Source organism: Punica granatum, chromosome 2 (assembly GCF_007655135.1).
Source record: "Punica granatum isolate Tunisia-2019 chromosome 2, ASM765513v2, whole genome shotgun sequence".
Classification (NCBI taxonomy): Eukaryota; Viridiplantae; Streptophyta; class Magnoliopsida; order Myrtales; family Lythraceae; genus Punica; species Punica granatum.
The window spans coordinates 7,829,783-7,853,561 of NC_045128.1; the positions used below are offsets into that span (position 1 = coordinate 7,829,783).

The following is a 23,779-nucleotide window of genomic DNA, read 5'->3' on the forward strand; positions in this document are numbered from 1 at the left end:
ATAATTATTTTTAAATACTTTTATATTTTATACATTTAAAAGTTAATAGGATATTGAAAAATAAAAATATGAAAGATCAAAATTATTAAGTTAAGATATTATTTTAAAAACATTATTAGATTTAGTACTCAAAAATAAAATATGTGCATCGCAAGGTCTATTCAACTAGTGTTTTTTTTTAAATAAAATTTTTTAATTAAATTATTATTCTTAATTTTTCCTTTTTTTAACCAGAAGATTTTTCTAAATAGCCCATGATAGTACTGTCTTGGGCCCGGCCCATTTACTCCTTGGCCCATTAACTTTCAAGGCCCAGCCCATTTCTCTGGCCGCCTTCTCCGTCCCTCCCTCCGCCCGAGCAATTTCCTCACGTTTCTGCTTCCCCTCCCTCATCCTCGTGGCTCGGCGGCTGCTACCTTCTCTGCTTCGTCCTCCCCATCGCACTCTCGAGCTATCTCTGGTCCGTAAAGCAGCTTCTTCAGCCGCTGAAACCGCCGCCTTGTTGCCCAGTTGAAGTGTAAGAGGTTAGCAATTTCGCTCTAGGGTTTTGTAATTGGAAAAAACTTCTCTGGTCTGATTAGTGATTCGATTTATTTGCAATTGCTTCATGTCCACGCAGTAGACACAGATTCGCTATTCTTCGGATTGTATTCGAAATAGACCTCAAGGGCTTACTTTGTTTAGTATCTTTTGGAGGTTTGGGCATCCGTCAATGTCGTTTTTTTTTTTTCATCCTTTTCTTTTATATAATAATTTTATCTGCGGTTGATATGTGGTGGTAGTGCTTGCTTGCATCAGGTTCTAGTTATTCTTGCTTTGTGCACTGCATCTCTGATTGATATCACACATTAGTTGTTTTGGCCTCGGAACCGGCTCGGTGCGACTTTTCTTTGTATCCGGACTAGTCAGTTTGCCATTTTTGTGCTAATCTTGTTGTGAATTTTAGGCATTTCATGTGTTTTAGTCTATGCTTACGCGCACGCTCCAAATAATTTTGTTTTGCTCAATTCAGTTACTATGCTGTTTTGACTCTCATATGAAAGTATGCCTGTGCCATCTGAGAAGGTTCTCAACGGATTATAACAAGGGTAAATACCTTGTGCAGGCTATCATATCATGGCGCACAGGCTGTTGAGGGACGCAGAGGCCGATGGATGGGAGCGGTCAGATTTTCCCATCATCTGCGAATCTTGCTTGGGGGACAACCCTTATGTTCGCATGGTATATGTTTGCATTCTTAGTATCACTTATGTTGAGCTAATTATGGATTATGGGCATTAACTAGACATACTTAGTCAGAATTATTATCTTGCGTGTTTCATTGATACTGTTCTAACAATACGCACCATTAAAAGAATAGAAAAGAATAAAAGATTATGAAAGTCTGAATATGAAAATCCGGATTTAAACAATTTTGCTATTGTAAGTACAGCTGTTGATATGACCGTATGATCATTTGTAGCTTGATTTGTTCTTCTTGCATCATTGCGCTGGAGTCTGAAAAATCTTCATCTTTTAGTATGGGTCTTAGCGGTTGGGTTTCAACTTGACAATTAATGTGTTTCATTTCAGACAAGAGCATTATATGACAAGGAGTGCAAGATCTGTCAGCGACCATTCACAGTTTTTAGGTGGAGACCCGGTCGTGATGCAAGATATAAGAAAACAGAGATTTGTCAGACATGCTGTAAGCTGAAAAATGTATGTCAAGTCTGTCTTTTAGATCTTGAATACGGGTTGCCAGTTCAGGTTCGAGACACTGCTTTATCCATAAATTCAAATGACACGATCCCCAAGAGTGATGTCAATAGGGAATACTTTGCGGAGGAGCACGATCGCAGGGTATGCTCTCTCCCTCTCTCCCTCTCTCTTGTGCTTCCTCTCTTTCTCTCTCTTACCCTCTCTGTAAAAAGGCTAATATTTGTATGTTGGTAAACTTTGATGGGTCTAAAGTTGAGTTTTACTCAATGTGCGTAGCTGCCTCGTCATGAAAATTTTCTTATATCCATATGGTTCCATTTTCTATCTTTTATTTACAGCCGCATCCATTACAAGTCTCCGAGCTTTCAATTAACTAATTATTAGAAAATTTGGCATGATCTTTCAGAAAAGAGTATCCAGATATACCAAGGACACATGAATCACAAATATGAAATTTATTCAGACCAAAAACCAGCAATATCAATGTATTTCTGTGAACTTTATTATGAACTTTATTCATAGTATTTCTGCTTCTTGCAATTTGCTGATGTATAATACGGTTGGTTTGGTTTCATAATTAGAATTTTATTTCACTCCATTTTAGTCTAGACAAAAGTTTATATTATATGTATATAATTGAAAACTCGGAGACTTGTAATGGATGCACTGTAAATAAATGATAGAAAATGGAACCATATGGATATGAGAAAATTTTCATGGCATGGCGGTTACTCACATTGAGTAAAACTCAACTTGCTTTTTGATTTCTTAAACTATTAGTGGCATGTTCTCCTCAATCATTATGCTAATTTCTGCAAAATCCTCGCCTTTTATTTGCAGGCTAGAGCTGGCTTGGATTATGAATCCTCATATGGCAAAGTTCAATCCAATGACACTATTTTGAAACTTCAACGAACAACGCCATATTACAAGAGGAACCGAGCTCATGTGTGCAGTTTTTACATTCGGGGTGAGTGTACCAGAGGTGCAGAGTGTCCATACAGGCATGAGATGCCAGTAACTGGCGAATTGTCCCAGCAAAACATAAAGGACCGTTACTACGGGTATGTTCGATGCACTTAAATTAGTATTCCTAGCGTCACATGAAATTTATCATGGAAAATTTCGACATTAAATTGCAATTTTTGAAGATTTTTCATAATGCTTCGTCATCTTCACACCAGATGTTTGATGGTCTCTCTTGTTAGGAGCAGTGATTTATCATTTGAAGTACATTTTGTGTTTGGTAAACAAATTGGCTTTTGAATTCTGCGGAACGCTGATAGACGGAACTTGATCAATAAAGTAAGGATTTGTGGAAGTCACAAATTTGTTAGCGCTGATACCTTGATGTTGTAAAACTGTGACTTGTACAATACTGTCCATCAATAAAAAATTTTAGAGGGTGATGATAGTTTGTGATTTTACTAATTATGTTCCTTAATATGTGTACAGAGTGAATGATCCTGTGGCGCTTAAACTACTGAACAAGGCAGGTGAAATGCCCTCCTTAGAACCTCCGGAGGATGAGAGCATCAAAACCCTCTATGTGGGCGGGCTCGATGCTAGGGTCACTGAGCAAGACTTGAGGGACCACTTCTACGCCCATGGTGAGATCGAGTCGGTAAGAATGGTCCTACAAAGGGCATGTGCCTTTGTGACTTATACAACCCGGGAAGGAGCAGAGAAGGCTGCCGAGGAGCTTTCTAACAAGTTGGTCATAAAGGGTCTGAGGCTGAAACTCATGTGGGGCCGCCCTCAGGCTCCTAAACCAGAATCCGAAGGCTCGGAGGCCGCAGCAAGGCAGGTAGCACATAGTGGGATGCTCCCAAGAGCGGTGATATCGCAACAGCAGCAGCAGCAGCAGGGACAGATGGGCATGCAGTACTATAATGCCCCGATCCCACCACCTCCTCAGCAGGAAAGAGCATATTATCCCTCGATGGATCCCCAGAGGATGGGTGCCCTCGTCCACACTCAAGAGGGGTCTTCTTCTGGTGGGCAGGGGGAGAGTAAACCCGGGTCCTCTTATCCGACCATGCCCCCACCTCCCCCTCCGCCTCATGGGCAGTATTATCCCCAGTATTATCCTCCTCCATATGGATATATGCCGCCTCCACCGGCCTACCAGCAGCAGTATCAGCCACCACATCAGTCTGCTGGTCCACCTCAGCAATATCAGCATCCAATGCCCGTTGGACCATCGGCCTCCTCGAGTTCTGGGCCTGGTGGTGCTTCAGGGTCTGGGCAAGCACCATCAACATCTTCTGGAGCCGGCCCTGGTCCCGAGCCTTCTGCACCAGAAGGGTCCTCCCAGCAGTGATTTGGCGCCCTTTATCTTTAAATGTCGAGTGGGATTAGTACGACATACTAGTCAGCCTGGATTTATGGAAGTGTGGATGAGTATCAGGCAGTAGTCTTAAGCCTTGTCTGCGTTTCGGGATCTTGGAGTTCAGGCAAAGCTTTTGGCTGAGATGTGATAGTACTTTCGTTGTATTTTCAGTTGTTCTTATATACTTCAAATGCATTAACAGTCCCGTGGACTTAGTAGATTACGCCAATCATTCGCTAATCAGTTCAAAATGTTATGTTTTATTGAATGCATGACTCTGCATCATTAGCTTCCGTGCAACGTCTACTACTCCAGAAGCATCAGGTTCGCTGCTGCTCAAGTTTCTCAAAATCCGACCGTCGGGGAATGTCTCGGAAACGCTGATATCATCTACTCATAGGTCTTGTAAGAGGCTCCCGTGCTCCCCAATTTTCTCCTCATCGATTCCTTACTAGGCCTATATCCAATAAAACGAAGCAAAAGGACATGATGAACTTGCACAAAAGTAGTTCGTCATTTCAATTGCCAATGAACTTATTGCACCGACACAATTATGTATGTTGGTGTGCAATCAGTCAGTTCATCGAATTGTTGTACCTTAAGGAAGGAATAATTCTTGTTTTAACATTTGATTGAGTTTCACTTTACCGTCTTTCATAGTATTTCTGCTTTTTGTAATTAGCTGACGAATGATAGGGTTGGTTTGGTTTCGGAATTAATATTTTATTCCACTCTTCTCCATTTTATGCCAGAAGTATATATTATATGTATATAATATATAAAAAATTTATTATAATAATGATTAAGAAAAAGTGAATGTGAAAAATTATTATTAAATGGGATAAAGATATATATATATATATATACGGGAATTTAGGTGAGATGTTGATTTATATGGCATTGCATGAAACCGATCCCCGAAGCCAAAGATATTGAACCAGATCTGGGTGAAAAATTTTGAAATGATTTTGGGCTGCCCGATCACTTTGATGTGGAACTTTACTGATATGTTTGGTTTTAGAATTAAGTAGAATTGAGTTTTAATTTTAATTGGTATGTAATAATTGTGTTGTTGAATTATGAGAAAAAGTATGAAAAAGTATTGAATAGTTGGAGAAAGTAATGAATAGTTGAGAAAATATAGTATTAAAAATTAAATTAAATGATTAAAAAAAATTGAAGAAATGAAAAAAAAAATAATTGTGTCGATTTTTGTTATGTAGTGAATAAAGTTAAAATTAAAATTAAAATTTTAAAAATATAATTCACAAACCAAATAGAGTGTACAATTACCTGTAACTGCTGGAAAATTCTATAGTGCAATCACCAAAAGTGAAGGCACTGTGCAATAAAGAAATTTACTAACTCAATTTAAGTAATATTTGTGAAATCCATATTTCTTATTGCTTGATAATGTTGGGAGAATATACAAGAAATCGAACTAACTGCTCGCACGTAATTTACTGATGATCCTTGTGATAAGTTATTGAAAATCAAAAGGATTTACTTAAATGTTCAACTAATGTACTCAATCCTGAGGAATTCATTTAGGAGACGTGAAACAATTATGCGCTCATCGAATATTTTTAGGAGACGTGAAACAATTCACTTTAAATGAATAGCACTCATCGAATATTTTTCCGACTGGGTTTGTGATCCCTTATAGGTATCCCCACGGTGCACCTGGCGCATCATCCATCGGGCTGGAATAAGGTCCATGTGATCGTGGGCGTATCAGGGGCCTAGACTAGATATAAGCTTCGAGGCAACTGTTTAATTAATCGGGAAGATATTTATTTAGTTAATCACATATTGTCATTATTTTATATATTCCTCCGATGATAGAGAATTAAATCAAGGTTGGGAATTTCAACTGATCAAATGCAATTGGCTATAGCTAACCTCGTCATGTCTTATAAATGAAGAAAATTTACACCGAAAGAGTTTTACAGATTTCCTCAACCCAAGTCTAGGGGATTTAGGTTGATGGAGTTGTCTTTCGTCATCCTTAGTCTCAGCGCCACGACGTCCCCAAATGGCATTATGGATGCATTTGTACAAAAATGTGACTTTACCAAATTCAGGTGCAGTCACTTCTTCAGGTACAATTTCAAAGCTGGAGTATGCAAACAGATGAAATCATGGGATATCGACCGTAAAATTCCCTTTATAATTTGCCACAATTTCAAAGCTGGAGTATGCCCCAAAAAAAATAGATGACATGGCAATGTGGTCACGAGTATAACAAGAATGAAAGTCAATCTTTACAAACTTGGACGCATATCTATGCAAAATAAACTGCATTGTTGGCATCTATTTACTTAGAAAAAAAAAAAAAGAAGCGTTGGCTCATCATATCGACCCTCATTAATGTTTTACCCGTGCCGACTACAAGTGAAAGCGCGTCCAACATTCTAGCTTCGCCCAAGAATATATCTTCCAGGGAACAAATTGGCCAAAGCGCGTCTCCATAAAACAATCTTCGGTCAAAGGGAAAATAATGGAAATTCAGAGGCAATTGCACTCACACCATGTAAAGAGTAAAAAGCACGTCGGTGAGGCTCACAGGCTCATGAAAAAAAAAGTATAAAATTGCCATTGAAAAAAAAAAAAGAAAGAAATTGAAGAGGTGCAATTTCCTCACACCCCACAAAGAGTAAAGAACCCGTCCGTGGGGTCCACAGGCTAATGGATTAGCAAAAAATTGCCATTGAAAAATAAAAAAGGAAGATAGAAATTAAAGAGGTGCAATTTCCTCACCACTCCGTAAAGGGTAAAGAACACGTTCATGGGGTTCACAGGCTCATGATATAGTATAAAATTGCCATTGAAAAATGAAAAAAAAAGAAAGAAATTGAAGAGGTGCAATTTGCCGTATTCCAGGTACTTTGGTCCCTCAACGCCGCGATCAGAGCCTCCTCCGTCTCCCCTGCACTGAGATCTGCTCCTCAATTTGCCTGACACCCCGCAGAGCAGAGCTGGGGAACTGCACGGTTGAGTTTGATTTCGGAATTCTTGACATGGGTTCTCTCTACCTTCTGATTCTGCTCCGTTGGGGGTTGGTTCAAGGACTGAGCTTTTCTCTCTCTCTCTCTCTCTGGATTCTGCTTGCAGGAATGAAGAGAATAAGAGAAGACGCGTCCCCTGGCCCCCAATTCAAACGTCCCTTTGGTTCTTCAAGGTATGAATCGTAAGCTTCTCTCTTTATTCAAAACAGCAGATAATTTGATCGCCGATTGAATGCCTGTCGCTTGAAAAGAATTGCTTCGTCTAACATGTGAGCAAGTCATCAATGTCCTTCCCATTCATCTGTTTGTTTTACGATCCGTTACAGAATTTTTTCTGCCCATTGGGCGAAACTTATGCAGAGAGAGATGTGGGGATTTCTTTTCTTTTGTGTGTGTGTGCTGTTTGGCTTATGTTCGTATTGTGGTTTCACTGTCTGGGCGTGGTTCCGCAGTACGAAGGAGGCTGCTGAAAAAGACGACGATTCAGAAGCATCAGTCTCTGACTACGAAGTCTTCCTAAGTTTCAGAGGACCAGATTCTCGGCAGGGCCTCGCCGATGTCCTCTACAGCGACATGAGAACGGCCGGGATCCGTGTTTTTAGAGACGATGATGAGCTTGACATCGGTGATGAGATCGGTAAGATTTTACCGGCTATCGAGAGCTCCAAGATATGCGTACCAATCTTCTCCAGTACCTTTGCTGCCAGTGCGTGGTGCCTCCGAGAAGTTGAAAGAATGGTCGAGTTGAAGAAAAAGATCATGCCGATTTTCTACACAGCCACACCAGACGATGTTAAGCTACGCACAGAATTATTCAAGAAGGAACTACGGGAGCACGAGAAGCAGCGTGGAGAAGAGCAAGTGAAGAAGTGGGGGGAGGCTCTCAAAGTGGTCGCCAGAATCAAAGGGCGGGAAGTGAAGACCACAGGGTAAGTCACTTCTTCATTACCTTTGAATAGTTTCAGCTTGTGCTTCTTTGAAGCTAGGTAAGGAGACACTCTCCCGGTTGCCCTCGTGCCGGCAAACCAGATCTAGCCTTGGTGAGGCTTAGATTTGGCCTAGCTGAGCCAGATCGGGGTCGAGAGGCTCACAGAGGTTCCGAGCCCCGAGCCACGCACAGTGCTTCGAACCCCATGGCTGGGTTCGCGCTAGAGTCGCCAACCCAGCCAAGGGGCTCGCGAACCCTGGGTTCGTCGAATTAGGCCTCGAGGCTAGAGAAGCCATCCTGAGCTCCCGAGCTTGGTTCGACCAGCCCTGGGCTTGGCTGGGAGCCCCTGGCAAAGCTTCGGCAAATCAGGGAAGAAGACAACTCTGTTCATCAGTGTCATCGTTTTCCTTTCGTTTTTAAGTTAACTTTTTTAGTTTAAAATTTTATGTTTTTAATAAATATTACTTTAAAATCTATTTTTTAATAAATAATTTTTTGGGTGAATTTAATAAATAAAATTTAATATTTGTTTATGGGCCATTTCCATCTTTATATAGGAGGGATGATTTCTTACTTTTATCCTGTCGATCTTATCAAATCAACTTAAAAAATGGTAATTCGCACATTCTCTATTACATCTAGTCAAATAAATAAGTTCCTGTGGAATTATAATTTTATTACTTATTAATTCATACTTATTCCATTAAAGACCAATTCCATTACATTGAAACAAATGTAGAGGTTTTAGGGGAGGGAAAGGAGAGAAGAAGGGAGGGGAGGAAAAAGCATGGAAGGAGAATCTATATATAATATATAATACTTGAAGAAATTAACCATGTTCACAACACGTATTATATGTTCACTAGACTGCGCCATGTGTCGTCTATGTATCCATATTTTCACATGTGTCATCCATGTGTTTCGCCAATTACTAGCTACCGTGTGTTGCGAAGTGTCGATCGAAACTCTTTAATTACATAAAATAATAATTGCTCTTTTTAAATAATTTATTATATATATTTAAAGTAGACTCCCGTTAACGAGAGTTATCCATTCGTTCTACGAGAGCTTACGGTTGGCTTTCCCCTCAGTTCCTTAACGGGAGTCCACTTTAAATATATATAATAGATTATTTAAAAAGAGCACTTATTTTATGTAATTAAGGAGTTTTCATCGAGACTTGGCAACACACGGTAGCTGGCACTTCACGAAACACATGAATGACACATGTGGAAATATGGACACATCGGCGACACATGAGCGACAACTGGCACAGTCTTATTAACTTTTTCAGGCGTTATATTTTACCTATTGATATATATTCTCTGTAGATTTCAATGTGAATAGTCAAACAACACTAAATAAAGAATATAAAACAAATGGAATAACAATTGCACCAATTAATCATGCATGCATTTTTTCGAGGCATGGACCCCCGGGTTATTTTCCTAGAATTTCGATCATGAGGGGATCGGGTGAGTCATATATGTTGCTTCTTGCATAATTATTGACACGTTATTTATAATCCGCGTTGAAATTTCTCGACTCTTATCTGTTTAATGATATCGAGAGTTGATGTGCAATAGTTAGTGCAAAGTATGAATTATAGCAAACGAGTTACATTTTCCAATTCCAATAAATTTTCTAAAAATAAATTTACAAAATATTAATTGAAAAATAAAAATGCAAGCCCTCACCCAATGCGCAGGCTAACAGACTAGTGGTATTCTCATTTGACAGTTATTAGGAAGGGAGAGGAAAGGAGAGGAGAAAAAAATATAATTATTATATGTTGTGGACAATTATGTCCATAATAATATTATATCATGGACTCAGTTTGATAATATTTAAAAGGCATGCAAATAAGTAACTGGCCTTGTTAATTATTACCTCCATTTTTTTGCTAATTATGTACTAATAAACTTTTTTTGCAATAAAAAATAAAAATTCCTTATGCAAAATGAATTCAATAATCTGAACTTAATCCCTCAAAAGAGTACATGTGGACAAAGCAAGTAAAAAAGTTCCAAACTCATTCGTCGCAAAGAAGGGAAAACTGTTATAAATTTGTGGAAATTTTTTTAATAAAGATGCTAATCTGAATTTAAAAATAAAAACCCGAAAATTGCTCTATTATATGTTGCAGATTTTTGTTGGAGAAAAACTTTTTCTATAACACCACCCTGTTTTTCCTTTTAATATGTGTAAGGGGCAAAATAGTCAACTTACATTCTTTTATATCTTTTACTGCAATATTTCTTTTTTTGGTTACAAAAATTATGAGAGACATTACTCTTACAACTCCGGGAGATCGAGTTATTTTTTCTCCGAATCGGGACTTGAATTTTCATTCTCACCCTTATGGGGTTGAAGCCGCTTACAACGCAACCAACACATTACCGATATTCTTTTATATCTTCCAATAACTCCATTCTTCCAAATTCCTTCAAATTGGAAGGTTGACATGTTGAGTATAATTGATCTCCTTCTATCTCTATCCATTTCTTCCATTTCCAACCCCCTCCAAAAAAAATAAATCTTCCAAATAAGGGGATCCTTCTCCTTCCGAATCCTTCCTCATCAAATCCCTCCATTTCCACGCTCCCAAACTCACCGTTAAAGACGACAAGTGCAGGGTAAGTGGAGAGTCCAGATAAGACCATGTATAATAAAAGATAAATTCTAAATAATTAAATAAGGGTCACGGGTAGTCCCACCAAATACCGAACCTACAACCTCTAGATTATCAGAGAGCGTGCGCCACTATACTATATCTTTTTTTATTATACACATGGGATATTTTTTCACGACTAAATATTCAATGAGTGTTATTCATCCACTTTGGATGAGTAAAAATCAATCAAAGTACTTGTAAGTGAGAACCTGTGAGCCTGTTGTGGGGTCGGTTTTTCCACTTTAAAACATATTGTTTTGGTGTTACACACATCTAAGTGAATGAGTAATACTCACCAAATATTTACTCATTTACTCATTGTTTCACTGTTTTCCTAACAAAGTTGACATTTACAAGTTAGGAGTATATGTGCAAAATGCAGGTCTCTTACCATCTATATATATATAAAGTTGTATTCTCTGCAATAAATAGGGGTATAACTATAAATATTTGTACAATTAACTCATTATATAATTTGAAAAATGAACAAACAATATGAACAAATATAAATAAGTATTTCAATATATTTATACAAATAATATGAACACGGATTCATATGGACCAATAATATGACAAAAATATATCAATAATATATATATAGATCTCATATATGATCTATCTATAGATCTATATATATATATATAAATATTGTCAGATTAATAATTAGCAAAATGCCTTCCATGCTAACTAATTTGCAAAATCAATATCGATATATTTATAAACAATACATATGATGATTTGATGTTCGGTTCAAGTGGACAAATAATATGAACAGTGATTCATATGGACAAATAATATGAAAATGATATATGAATAAAATATATATAGATCTCATATATGATCTATCTATAGGTATGTATATATATATATATATATAGTCAGATTAATAATTAGCAGGTTCAGGCAAGTTCGTGGCTTTGAGAAGAGCACTTCATGAGAGAGGATGTGAAATAGGCGCTCGTATGGGAGAATCCACAGAAGATAGGAGACTAGGAAGGAGGGAGGGGGAAAGGAAGGTGCGGATTCGGTGGCAGTTTCCGATTTGGAATGAGGCAAAGGGGAGATAGTGCTTGGGCTTGATGACTGTTGATGGGAACTTTATTTCTTTTTTGATGAATTTGATGGGAACTTATATAAAATCGTTTGGAGATGGTGGGAATAAAGAGCCTAGAAGTGAAAGAATGAAAGGGTGTATTAGAAGCCGCGTGTGAAAATATCTACGCATTTTTATTATAGGTATAAATAAATATAAATTGTCGAATTTATATAAAATATTTATTTTTTTTGCAGAGGTAGTAATACAAAAAGTCATGTCATAGCAAAAATAAAAAGTACCAATAGAAACTGTTTTAATATATTTAATGGGCGAATGGAGTTCAGGAAGATGTCTATATACCCTGAATGGACGAAAGAGGAATTAAGAGAGGTGTCTACCTACACAGAAGGGTAAAATGGAAATTTTAAAAAGTGGTGAAACACATAATGAACTTCAAACTTTTATATATGTAATAGATAGATTATATGCTTATTTTTTTAAAAAAATTTAATTATCTTCTCTTATAAATTAATTTTGTTTTATAAGATAAATGCACATTTATATTATTACGACAACAAACTATCTTGATTTATAGCTATAATTTGTAATTTTGTAGTACACGTGTGATATCGATATAATTTTATCGTTGTTAACCTTGGATATTGATATAATTTAGTTCTGAATTTTTATGGCTAGAAACTTATTCGGAAGGTCAAATACAAGAGTATCATTGTTGGATGCATTTATTCATATAAAAGAACAAAAATATAAATTCATATCCAATATTTGTTTCTATAAACAAACATAATTGAACCAACCCGTGCAAAGCACGAGCAAATAATTAGTCTATATATATGATGCTTTCTTTCTCTAAATATCACCATGCATCAACTGCAGATTTGCGGAATTCAGCACGTTGTTTGTCAGAGCACTTCAGATCAAGTTGAAGGTGAAAACAAAATATTTGACCGATCGCCTAGTTAAAAGAGATGATCATGAAGAGGCTGTAATGAAATTATTGGACATCGACTCAAGTGATGTACGAATCATTGGCATCCATGGAATGGGTGGCATCGGTAAGACGACTCTTGCCAAGGTCATCTTCAACCAACTCTCAGCTAGATTCGACTGTTGCAGTTTCCTTGAGAACATCCAAGAATCCTTAAGGCATAATGGTCTTGAATGCTTGCAAAAGCAGTTGGTGGAAGATCTCGATCCAAAGTTGAAAAACTTTCAAAAGATCGACACAATCACAATGCTCCGAGAAAATTTTCGTAGGAGGAGGGCTCTCATCGTCCTTGATGATGTTAATCAAAGAAAACAAACAGAGATGATGGTCGGGATGTTGGGTTGGTTTGGCTCTGGAAGCAGGATAATCATAACAACTAGGGACAGAAGTATTTTCACCAGAGAAGCTTGTACTCTCGCTATGCAGGAGATGGATCGTGACCAAGCTCTCCAACTTTTTAGTAGACATGCCTTTGGAGAAGACTCTCCTCCGAGTGACTTCCGAATTCTTTCAGAGGAAGTTATCCCTCTTACTGGAAGACTTCCTTTGGCCATCGAAGTCGTAGGTTCCCTTCTTTGTCAATGTGAGAAGAAGAGATGGAAAGTGACAATTGAGCGGCTAAAGAAAGTGCCCAATCGAGATGTTCAAGAAAAGCTGAAGATAAGTTTTGATGCATTGGAGTTTGACCAAAAACAAATATTTCTTGACATAGCCTGCTTTTTCATCAACAAGGAGAGATCTAATGCAATTCTAATGTGGGAAGCTTGTGACTTTGACCCCGATTATGGAATTGAGGTCCTTGTTTCCATGTCTTTGGTGAAAATTACGGAGTACAATAAATTTCAAATGCATGACCTTATCAAAGATCTTGGAAGGGAGATTGTTCGCGAGGAATGCTTTGGTGATCCTGCCAAGCGTAGCAGGATATGGTCAAGCAAAGAAGCAAAGGAGCTATTTAAGATAAAGCAGGTGACATATGTAATGAGTGTTTTAATAATCAAATCATTTGATCTTTTTATTGATTTACAATATTTTCTAGCAAAAGTCTACGGTTGTTAATTACTTTTTTTTTTTCAGGAAAAAGAAAATGTTGAAGGGCTGTTTCTGGAGAAATTATATGGCGACTGCATTCTCAAACACGAGCAGTTTTCAGGTTTTCGAAATCTAAGATTACTAAAATTGGTGGGTGCAAAGCTGACAGGTGACTTTGAGAATCTCCTTCCAAAGTTAAAGTGGTTCACATGGCAACGATGTCCTTCCGATTTCGCTGCGACCAATCTAACATTGGAGAATTTAGTAGTTCTTGACCTTTCCGACAGTTTTATCACTGAAAACTGGGCTGGCTGGAACATGGTTCAGGTAACATATCCAAGAACCTGAGAAAACTTGTATTCTAAAGTAATTCTTCTTAATACGATCCTTACCTTTGTTGCGATGTTTATCGTTATGAAACAGATAGCAAAGAATTTGAAGGCCTTAGACCTCACTGGGTGCTGTAACTTGACAAGTACACCTGACTTGTCCAACAATGATGCTTTAGAGAGATTGATTCTCAGAGGATGCCGTAATTTAGCTGAAATACACGGCTCCATCAATAAGCTGACAAGACTGAAGCATCTTGATCTTCAAGGCTGTCCTTCTCTGAGAGGATTGCCCGAAGAGATAGGTTCGCTGGAAGATTTGGAAAAGATTTTGGTGGACGGGAATCATGGAGCTCCTTTCCACTTACCAGAATCAATTGGTAATTTATGCTCTCTATCTGTCATGAAATTACATGGGGTGGAAATTACGAGAATTCCCGACTCTATTGGAGGACTGGTGAATCTCACGCACCTCTCTATGCAGTTCTGTAGTGGCATGAAGACACTTCCAGACACAATGGGGGATTTGAAATCACTAGTTGAGTTAGACATGTCTGGTACAGAGTTGAGTGCATTGCCTAACTCTGTTGGACGGCTAACTCGACTTCAGTCGCTGCGTTTAGATTCATCGAAAATTTCGAGAATTCCCGATTCTATTGGAGGATTGGTGAATCTCACGTGCCTCTCTATTGTAAACCATAGTGGCATTAAGACACTTCCAGACAGTATCGGAGATTTGAAATCGTTAGTTGAGTTACAGATGGTTTGTACAGAGTTGAGTGCATTGCCTAACTCTGTTGGACGGCTAACTAGACTTCAGTCGCTGCGTTTATTTTCAACGAAGATAGAGGGGCTTCCGGACACCCTAGGAGACATGGAATCATTAGTTAGGTTATATTTGTCCGGCAAAAATTTAAGTGCGTTGCCTGATTCTGTTGGACGACTAAGTAAACTCAAGGGTTTGGAGTTAAATTCAACGAAGATAGAGGAGCTTCCTGACTCTTTTGGGGATTTGAAATCGTTGGTACATTTGGATCTGAGCTCATCCAAACTGAGGATTTTACCGGATTCTGTGGGAGAGATGTCTGAATTATCGGAGTTGTTTCTGCGTGGTTGCAACATAAGAAAGTTGCCTAGTTCTATCTGGAAGTTAGCAAAGCTAGAATTCTTCTCTGCTGATTCACAAGGCATAGACGAGATTAAGAATTCGACAAATTTAGAAATTTTGGAGTTGTCCTGTTTGGGCTCGGAATGCCTCCCGCAACTTCCGTCCACACTAGAGTTATTGAGCCTGTACGATGTCTCGGCAAGGACAAAACTCCCAGATTTCTCCAACTTGGAGAGGCTGTGGAAGCTAGAATTCAAAGATTGCTTCCTAAAAGATGAGCAGCTGGAAGGTCTGCGAGTGTTGCAGGAACTGCGTAGTATGCATATAGGCAATTGTTCGGAGGAGCTGGTCAAGTTCTCCTGTCAGATGGGAAATTTGACCGAGCTGGAAATCCTTGGCGGGGAATACCTTTCTGAGTCACCATTGCTTGATTTCTCACGCTTGGAAAATCTCGAGAAGTTAGTTCTATGGTCTTTGGAGGAGCTCGCCGAGATTCGCGGCCTCAGAGAACTGGAATACCTGGCGGAATTAACTATCGGGGACTGCGATTCCCTGGAAATGATTGGGAATCTGTCGGAATCGAAAAGGCTAAAGAAGATCTTTATAGTGCGCTGCTCAAAGCTAAGAGAAATCAGAGGCCTCAACAAATTGTTCTTGGCATCTATACGCATCGAGGGCTGCGGATCTGTGAGAAATATTGATGAACTGAAGAAGAGATGCGCGTGGGGAAAATTCGATGGATTAGAAGTTGAGAACAATGCCGATTGATGAGGTAAATATTCATAGCATTACAGCACATATGGATATCTTAGTTGATATAACAATTACGAGCAGTAAATTAAGATAATCATACGACGATATATCAGTTACAGCACAGTCATATAATGATTTATCAAAGAAAGATGCAGAGAGAGAGTGAAGATTCAGAACTGCAGCAATGGCGGGGTTGCAGAGATCTGCAGAGGCTTTCAGGAGGCAGGGCTCCTCACTCCTCAGGCCTTGTGTGGGACGACAAGTTCCTCTCAGGGAAGCTCAACCAAGTGAACGACGGAGCCGGCAATGAGGCCAACAAGCCGAAAGATCCCGACGGCAGGCAAGAACCGTCCCGCGATTCCGAGAAGCTGTCAAGGACTGCCCGCAGTCCTCTTCCCCCGATCGAGACGGCGGCCCTGGAAAGGAACCACAACCACAACCACACTTGACGACCTCTTCTCCCAGAAAATGGTCAGTACCCATACATGCATCACATTTCTTTCCCTCATTTTTTGCATTTTTCCCTGTTCTTTCCCTCACTTTCGCGTAAAGATGGAAACTTTACTCCATTTTCTCCACATTCGGCTCGCTGGGTCTCAGAAATCTCTCACCTTGTCCCCTGTTTTTCTTGGTTTGACAAAAGGAAATGCTCGACTGTCGAGGGGGATTAGTACGACATACTAGTCAGCCTGGATTTATGGAAGTGTGGATGAGTATCAGGCAGTAGCCTTAAGCCTTGTCTGCGTTTCGGGATCTTGGAGTTCCTGCAAAGCTTTTGGCTGAGATGTGATAGTACTTTCGTTGTATTTTCAGTAGTTATTGTATACTTCAAATGCATTAACAGTCCCGTGGACTTAGTAGATTACGCCAATCATTTGCTAATCAGTTCAAAATGTTATGTTTTATTGAATGCATGACTCTGCATCATTAGCTTCCGTGCAACGGCTACTACTCCAGAAGCATCAGGTTCGCTCGCTGCTGCTCAAGTTTCTCAAAATCCGACTGTCGGGGAATGTCTCGGAAACGCTGATATCATCTACTCATAGGTCTTGTAAGAGGCTCCCGTGCTCCCCAATTTTCTCCTCATCGATTCCTTACTAGGCCTATATCCAATAAAACGAAGCAAAAGGACATGATGAACTTGCACAAAAGTAGTTCGTCATTTCAATTGCCAATGAACTTATTGCACCGACACAATTATGTATGTTGGTGTGCAATCAGTCAGTTCATCGAATTGTTGTACCTTAAGGAAGGAATAATTCTTGTTTTAACATTTGATTGAGTTTCACTTTACCGTCTTTCATAGTATTTCTGCTTTTTGTAATTAGCTGACGAATATGATAGGGTTGGTTTGGTTTCGGAATTAATATTTTATTCCACTCTATTTCATTTTATGCCAGAAGTATATATTATATGTATATAATATATATAAAAAATTATTATAATAATGATTAAGAAAAAGTGAATGTGAAAAATTATTATTTAATGAGATAAAGATATATATATATATATATATATATACGGGAATTTAGGTGAGATGTTGATTTATATGGCATTGCATGAAACCGATCCCCGAAGCCAAAGATACTGAACCAGATCTGGGTGAAAAATTTTGAAATGATTTTGGGCTGCCCGATCACTTTGATGTGGAACTTTACTGATACGTTTGGTTTTAGAATTAAGTAAAATTGAGTTTTAATTTTAATTGATTTGTAATAATTGCGTTGTTGAATTATGAGAAAAAGTATAAAAAAGTAATGAATAGTTAGAAAAAATAATGAATAGTTGAGAGAATTTAGTATTAAAAATTAAATTAAACAATTAAAAAATTGAAGAAATGGGAAAAAGTAATAATTGTGTCGTTGATTTTTGTTATGTAGTGAGTAAAGTTAAAATTTTAAAAATATAATTCACAAATCAAATAGAGTGTACAATTACCTGTAACTGCTGGAAAATTCTATAGTGCAATCACCAAAAGTGAAGGCACTGTGCAATAAAGAAATTTACTAACTCAATTTAAGTAATATTTGCGAAATCCATATTTCTTATTGCTTGATAATGTTGGGAGAATATACAAGAAATCGAACTAACTGCTCGCACGTAATTTACTGATGATCCTTGTGATAAGTTATTGAAAATCAAAAGGATTTACTTAAATGTTCAACTAATGTACTCAATCCTGAGGAATTCATTTAGGAGACATGAAACAATTATTTTCAAAGTATACGCCGCTTGTCGGCGTTCTTTTTCTAACATATTGTCGCTTTTTTGCATGCCCAAGGCTTCTTGGCCACATAGAATTATACATTATGTTTTACGGAAACAAATAAAAAAAAGAAAAGAAAACTCAAAAGACCACTAGGTGTATATGATTATATAATTGTGCGTGCGTACGTACGCACATATTCTATCTTCCGGTCATAATCTATTCATATGATTGGTGTATAGATTACACAATAGAGAGGAGCATATTTTCCTTTCCTAATTTATCTGATTAAAAAGTGCCGGTCGATCGATTAACTAACAAATCATTTCTTAAGTTCAATACCGCCGCAACAGACCATGACAAGTGTCAAATTAATTAATCACAGGCAAGTAGATCTTGCTGATGATCTGAACTCGGAATATTATCTAGGTTTCATTATTCTCAACTAAACTCGATATTAAATTACGTAGACAACTATTAATATGTGATCGGCAATGGCTCCATCAACCGTCCATGCATAGGCAAGTAGTACCATCCTTATCTAGTAAAATAAATATGTCGATAGTCGGCTAAGTAACGACGTCTTTCTAAAATATTGTCTCCTCAGAATATAGGGAGGAAAAAGAGTGACGTGCATCAACCCATTTATTTATTCTAAACCTTAAGAGTTTTGCACCACTCTCCTATTCAAGTGGAGGCACAAATTGCCAATGAATGTCTCTTTTTTTTTTTTTTCAATTTTAAGTTAATTGTGACTATATGCTAATTAAAGACCATTATTCAAGGGAGGCTGATTGTGACGACTGAATGCATAATCTTATTACATGTCAATACCAGCATCATCCCCACCTATGTGTAATTTATCTATGAGGATTATTCCTATCCCTTCGTTTTTCTCTCTCTTAGATGCAGGGCATACAAATTTCATGTCACTTTTTAATTTATTTATTTATCCTTTTTATATTTTACTTATTATGTTTACGATAATAAATAGCTTAGTAGAGTGATGAATGTACCTGAAGCTTTTCTTCATTTTCAAAAGACCAATATAAAACAAGTTCTATTTGTTTGTCGATGCATGATGAGTCTTTGCCTAGGTTGTATAATGAACTAACTAATGAAGCCTAAAACATTCTCGGTACAGCGTAAGGATTCGAGAGCAAGCTTCCGTTTCTTTGTTTTTTCACATCGGAATGTTATGCCGACGAAGTGTCTTTTGCATCGTTTGACTGGACTCCCTTATACCCATGGACACATGATTAACATATATAGTTTCTGTTAATTTGATTGTTATGGTATAAGGATCTAGTTTGTTGTGTTAGAACCTAATCAGACCTAATAATCCCAACTACATATTAGTTAGGCTTTCCCCTTAGTAGTATAGTTGAACGGTCAGTGTCATACACCTATATAAATGTGTCTACATTAATTCTTTTATAGCGGTCGCACTATTATAAAATATGGAGCTCAAAGTATAGTATTATCTACATTTCAGAATTTTGCATATCACCTTTCAACGTCTCCAGACAAATTTTAATGCCCCATTTTTCGTTCGATATAATTGTATGTCAACCTGATTCTTCACTTATTACGGCCACTAATAGAATACATAACTCTTGATGAAACAATAAAATGTCCACTTTCAACTCCTTCGAAATTTTTTTTTACACTTATTATTTCATTATATTAGGTACATGGACCTCTCTTGTAATCGAAAAAAATTTACACGTTTCAGCCACAAAAGAATAATGTACAACCAACGTGGATTAAGTGCTTCATATAATTCAACACCTCTTACTTTTAAGTAAAATCTCAAGTTCTAATTTTATAAATAGATAAAATTCAGAATCAAGAGAGTTTTACTTTAGTCCAACTCTAATTTAGTAGTTGGAACTTATTGCAGTTCTAGATATCATATTAGTAGTTGAAACTTATTGCACTTCTAGTTATAATCTAAAAAGAAAGAGTAATTCACAAAAACATTTGCAAGCTGCCATCAATGTATAATTCCATGATCCTTCAAATGGTGGAATATTTCATGATTTGGTCATCATTAAGCAAAATACACGACAAATGATTATTCTCACGTATAAGGCACGTATATAACTAATTAGTATCTATCAATTATATGGCTAAGAAATCAAAAAAAGATGTAGTGCAGTAGCGTATGTTCTCGCTTGGTAACCAAAAGGTCCCACATTCGATATTTGGTGGGACTATTCATGCTCTTTTATTATTTATTATGATTTTGTTTCATTATATTATAATCATGGACCTCTTTTTGTAAAAAAATAATTATATGGCTGAGAAAAGATTATGAGCTTACCAGCCCCACCAGCTGTGGTGGTTTGCCCTCTTATCATCAGTCTCTTTTTGTATACACGTGCCTAATAGAAACAAGGTCTTGTACTGAAATAATTGGAGCCACTCACATTGGGTGAGATCCATGGGAATTAAACTAAAGAGTATTTTTAGTTGGTGGAAATTGTATTGGAGCCACTTTTCGCTATTTGGGTCAGCAATGACAGGATTGGATGGTGGACCCCTTTTTTTTCATTATTGTTTTCTTCCATTACGCAATTTTTGTTGATGAACAGACATGACGGATTGCACCAATAAATCAATTATAAGGTCGTGCAAATTCGACCGGGTGGTTAAGTGGACACAATTGATCATGGAGATATTTAGATTATAAAATTTTATTGGATACAAAGACATAAGAATTTACCCCTGGAGTAATCTTTGGATCGAGCACGGGCGACTTTCATTTGACCTACACAAAGAGATGGACTAAGTGATCGAGGTGCGTATATGCTAGCTTGAACACTAACTCTAGTTGTCCATCATCTAGGAGTTACTGTAATACCAATTATCGTGGCAACATGGGACAAATCACTAAGATAGAGCACTGACGTTAATATAATATAATTGCCAAAGTTATGGTAGTTCAAATATAGATATGGCAGCATTTAATTGGTTGGCACCAGGTTAAGATTAGGTTCTAACTCATTCAGAGCCCTATACTTTTTAGCTTATCCAACATACATATGTTTGACTAACATTTGGCCAATATGTGTATATATATATACATATATATATATGACGCCAAAATTTGGTCGGATTAAGGAAAGAGACCCCGTGAAGAAATGCAATCTCCTCATGACAAGTCGAACGGCCCCGAAATTCCCTAGTTATTGTTTCCTTCTTAATGGATCGCATGATATTTGATCAAAAGTAATGATGAGGGAATTTTTTCAGCTTTATCTGATATTTAGATTAATGATCCAGCAAAAAAGATATTTTTAGATTAATTAATTAGACATGCATATATATATATATATATATATATATTCAAAATCATGCCTCTTCCAACATATGCAAATCCTAAGGAACCTGAGTCGAGGTCCATACTCCATAGCCTCCACAAGGTGCTTTATCCCTTTCCATGTTTTATTATTATTTTATTATTGTCTTATTTTGAATTTTTGCTAAATAATATATGTAACGTTATAACAGGATACTAAAAAGAATAAATTACACTGGTAATTCAAAAGGTTTTATAAATATTTTAATATGATATAAATTTTTTTTATTATTTAATTGTATAAAATATTTTAAAGTTATTTCAGTATAGTACAAATTGTCATCTCATCATTAACGCAGTCAAGCCGTCCTTTACAAGATCATAAATTTTGCACCATCATGTAATTTACGTAAAACATTTTATACTACTAAGTTACAATTTCAAAACATTTTGCACCATCATATAACGTCCCATAAAAATTAGTTTTGCACAATCAGCGTTGACTTGACGGCATCAGTGGTGAGATGATGATTTGTACTATACTAAAACAACTTTGAAACATTTTGTACCATCAAGTAACAAAAAAAATTTATACTATATATTTGTAAAACTCTTTGAACCACCAGTGCAATTTACTCTATTAAAAAATAATCTCCACATAGTTTTCGTTACGCAGCTGCCTATTTATGATTGGATGAGATTAAGTTTCCACGTCAGCCTCACAAGAGGATATGCTTCGAATATTATATGTCAGTACAGCTACGAATAAATTATACATTTACAATTTTTTCCATTTACTATATTACTTTTCTTTTTATCTTTTTTGTCGACACTTTCTGTCTATTTCTTTTTCTTTTGGGTGAATTTTTTTATTTTATAAATCTCTGGATCAGGCGTCTCCATACGTTCTTTCTTCGTCCCCAGATGTATTATTATGAGCCCTGCAGGTTGTTTCCATGCAATTATTGGAGCCTTGATGCTCGTTGATAGTCCAAAAGGAGGAGAGAAACACTACATGCATGAAATAAATCATATAAGTAGCAAAATAAAAACAATCGCAGTTAATTGCATTCCATTTCGAATATAGTAATGACCAGCCCATATGAAAAACATCATATGTTTTACGTGACATTGTTGCTACATGGGATCCTAAAAAATATGACACTTTAGAGAGGGAAGAAGACTTCCGATAACTTACTATTTAATCAATAAATAGTGACGGTACGATGATTCTCCCAGCATATTGATTGAGTACTCAAGGAAATATCTATGCAGTTAATTCTCCTTTCAAGCCAAAAAAAAAATATCATTGGTCACCTCTTCGCAAAGAAGATATTTACATTTTTTTTTGGGTTAAACAATGCATGCATAATTTACGTATACACACTTATTTGCACTTTTCCTTTTCCTTTTGTTGGAATGGTATTTACTTACTTTACAATGTTATATATCCGATAAGGTTGAAATCAATTCAAGATTACGTATTTTGGGAAGAAAAGAAAGAGAGAGACCATATAAACTTCTAATTATTATTATTAGAAAAAATTACGCCATATATCTCATGATTTCACCAAATTTTCAAATCTATCGTATACTTTAAAAATTACCAAAAATATCACATTATTTACATTTGGTTCCAAATCTATTCCACCGTTATATCTTCCGTCAACATTTAACGGTGTTGCCAACATAAAACATAAGTGGGCTCATTCTTACCACTGTGGCCCTTTACCCGTGATAGATTTAAGAAAAAAATTAAAACTATGAGATAAATTTGAGAAAAAATTAAAATCATGAATAGATTTGAAAAAAATTATGGGATAGGTTTGGAACCTACTTACGTTTCATTAATAGATAAATTGGTAGCGAGATAGATTTGGAACCAAATGTAAAATTATGGAATATTTTGGGTAATTTTTAAAGTATATAATTGAATTGGATGAAACTATAGAATATATGGGTAATAATCCCTTACCATAGGAACATGACATGCAGAGATTATAAACGCATGGGACGGAATACATCGATCAATCTATTATTTGTGTATTATTGTCTGCCCATGTATTCCTGTCCGAATTATTTCCACGGTTGTCTGAATTTTCAAAATTCTTTTGGTTTCTTCTCCGCATATATTATATTAATTCAGCATATTGGTATTAATTTCTATTGGAATAGAAAAATTCACCTTTGGATCTACCAGAACCAGAATGACGTATATTAATGGCTACTTTGTATCGCATGGTTTATCGTTTGACCTGAATCCGTCAACAGTTCTCACCATTCATATAAAATGCAAGCAGGAGAGACATGATTTTAGACCAGCTAAATTAATATGACTGGTGAATTTAATTTCCAAATT

General features: G+C 36.9%; 2 protein-coding genes across 10 annotated transcripts; both read left to right on the plus strand.

Moving 5' to 3' along the window:
• The first annotated feature begins 359 nt into the window (after positions 1-359).
• On the plus strand, positions 360-16,653 carry LOC116196873 (zinc finger CCCH domain-containing protein 49-like). 2 transcript variants are annotated; one of them, XR_004154911.1, is made up of 6 exons: positions 360-524; positions 1,106-1,221; positions 1,573-1,842; positions 2,542-2,765; positions 3,157-4,094; positions 16,614-16,653. XR_004154911.1 is itself a non-coding variant. In XM_031526796.1 (5 exons), exons 2-5 carry the CDS (start codon positions 1,117-1,119, stop codon positions 4,022-4,024), a joined length of 1,467 nt encoding a protein of 488 aa, XP_031382656.1. In that variant the 5' UTR covers positions 360-524; positions 1,106-1,116; the 3' UTR covers positions 4,025-4,273. The 2 variants fall into 2 exon arrangements, 1 of the variants encoding a protein (XP_031382656.1); XM_031526796.1 differs by lacking the exon at positions 16,614-16,653 and having other exon boundaries at positions 3,157-4,273.
• On the plus strand, positions 6,541-17,198 carry LOC116196871 (TMV resistance protein N-like). Of its 8 annotated transcripts, none has more exons than XM_031526789.1 (7): positions 6,541-7,214; positions 7,494-7,970; positions 12,577-13,657; positions 13,766-14,047; positions 14,144-15,929; positions 16,024-16,381; positions 16,554-16,820. In XM_031526789.1, exons 1-5 carry the CDS (start codon positions 7,054-7,056, stop codon positions 15,923-15,925), a joined length of 3,783 nt encoding a protein of 1,260 aa, XP_031382649.1. In that variant the 5' UTR covers positions 6,541-7,053; the 3' UTR covers positions 15,926-15,929; positions 16,024-16,381; positions 16,554-16,820. The 8 variants fall into 8 exon arrangements, with proteins under 8 accessions (XP_031382649.1, XP_031382650.1, XP_031382651.1 ...); XM_031526790.1 differs by having other exon boundaries at positions 16,060-16,381; XM_031526791.1 differs by having other exon boundaries at positions 16,066-16,381.
• Positions 17,199-23,779: the final 6,581 nt, after the last annotated feature.

Coding starts and splice junctions, on each gene's coding strand:
- LOC116196873 (XM_031526796.1), top strand. CDS start 1,117: ATGGCGCACAGGCTGTTGAGGGACGCAGAGGCCGATGGATGGGAGCGG. Junction 1,222..1,572: donor ACAACCCTTATGTTCGCATG/GTATATGTTTGC, acceptor GTTTCATTTCAG/ACAAGAGCATTATATGACAA. Junction 1,843..2,541: donor CGGAGGAGCACGATCGCAGG/GTATGCTCTCTC, acceptor TTTTATTTGCAG/GCTAGAGCTGGCTTGGATTA.
- LOC116196871 (XM_031526792.1), top strand. CDS start 7,054: ATGGGTTCTCTCTACCTTCTGATTCTGCTCCGTTGGGGGTTGGTTCAA. Junction 7,971..12,576: donor CGGGAAGTGAAGACCACAGG/GTAAGTCACTTC, acceptor CATCAACTGCAG/ATTTGCGGAATTCAGCACGT. Junction 14,048..14,143: donor CTGGCTGGAACATGGTTCAG/GTAACATATCCA, acceptor GTTATGAAACAG/ATAGCAAAGAATTTGAAGGC.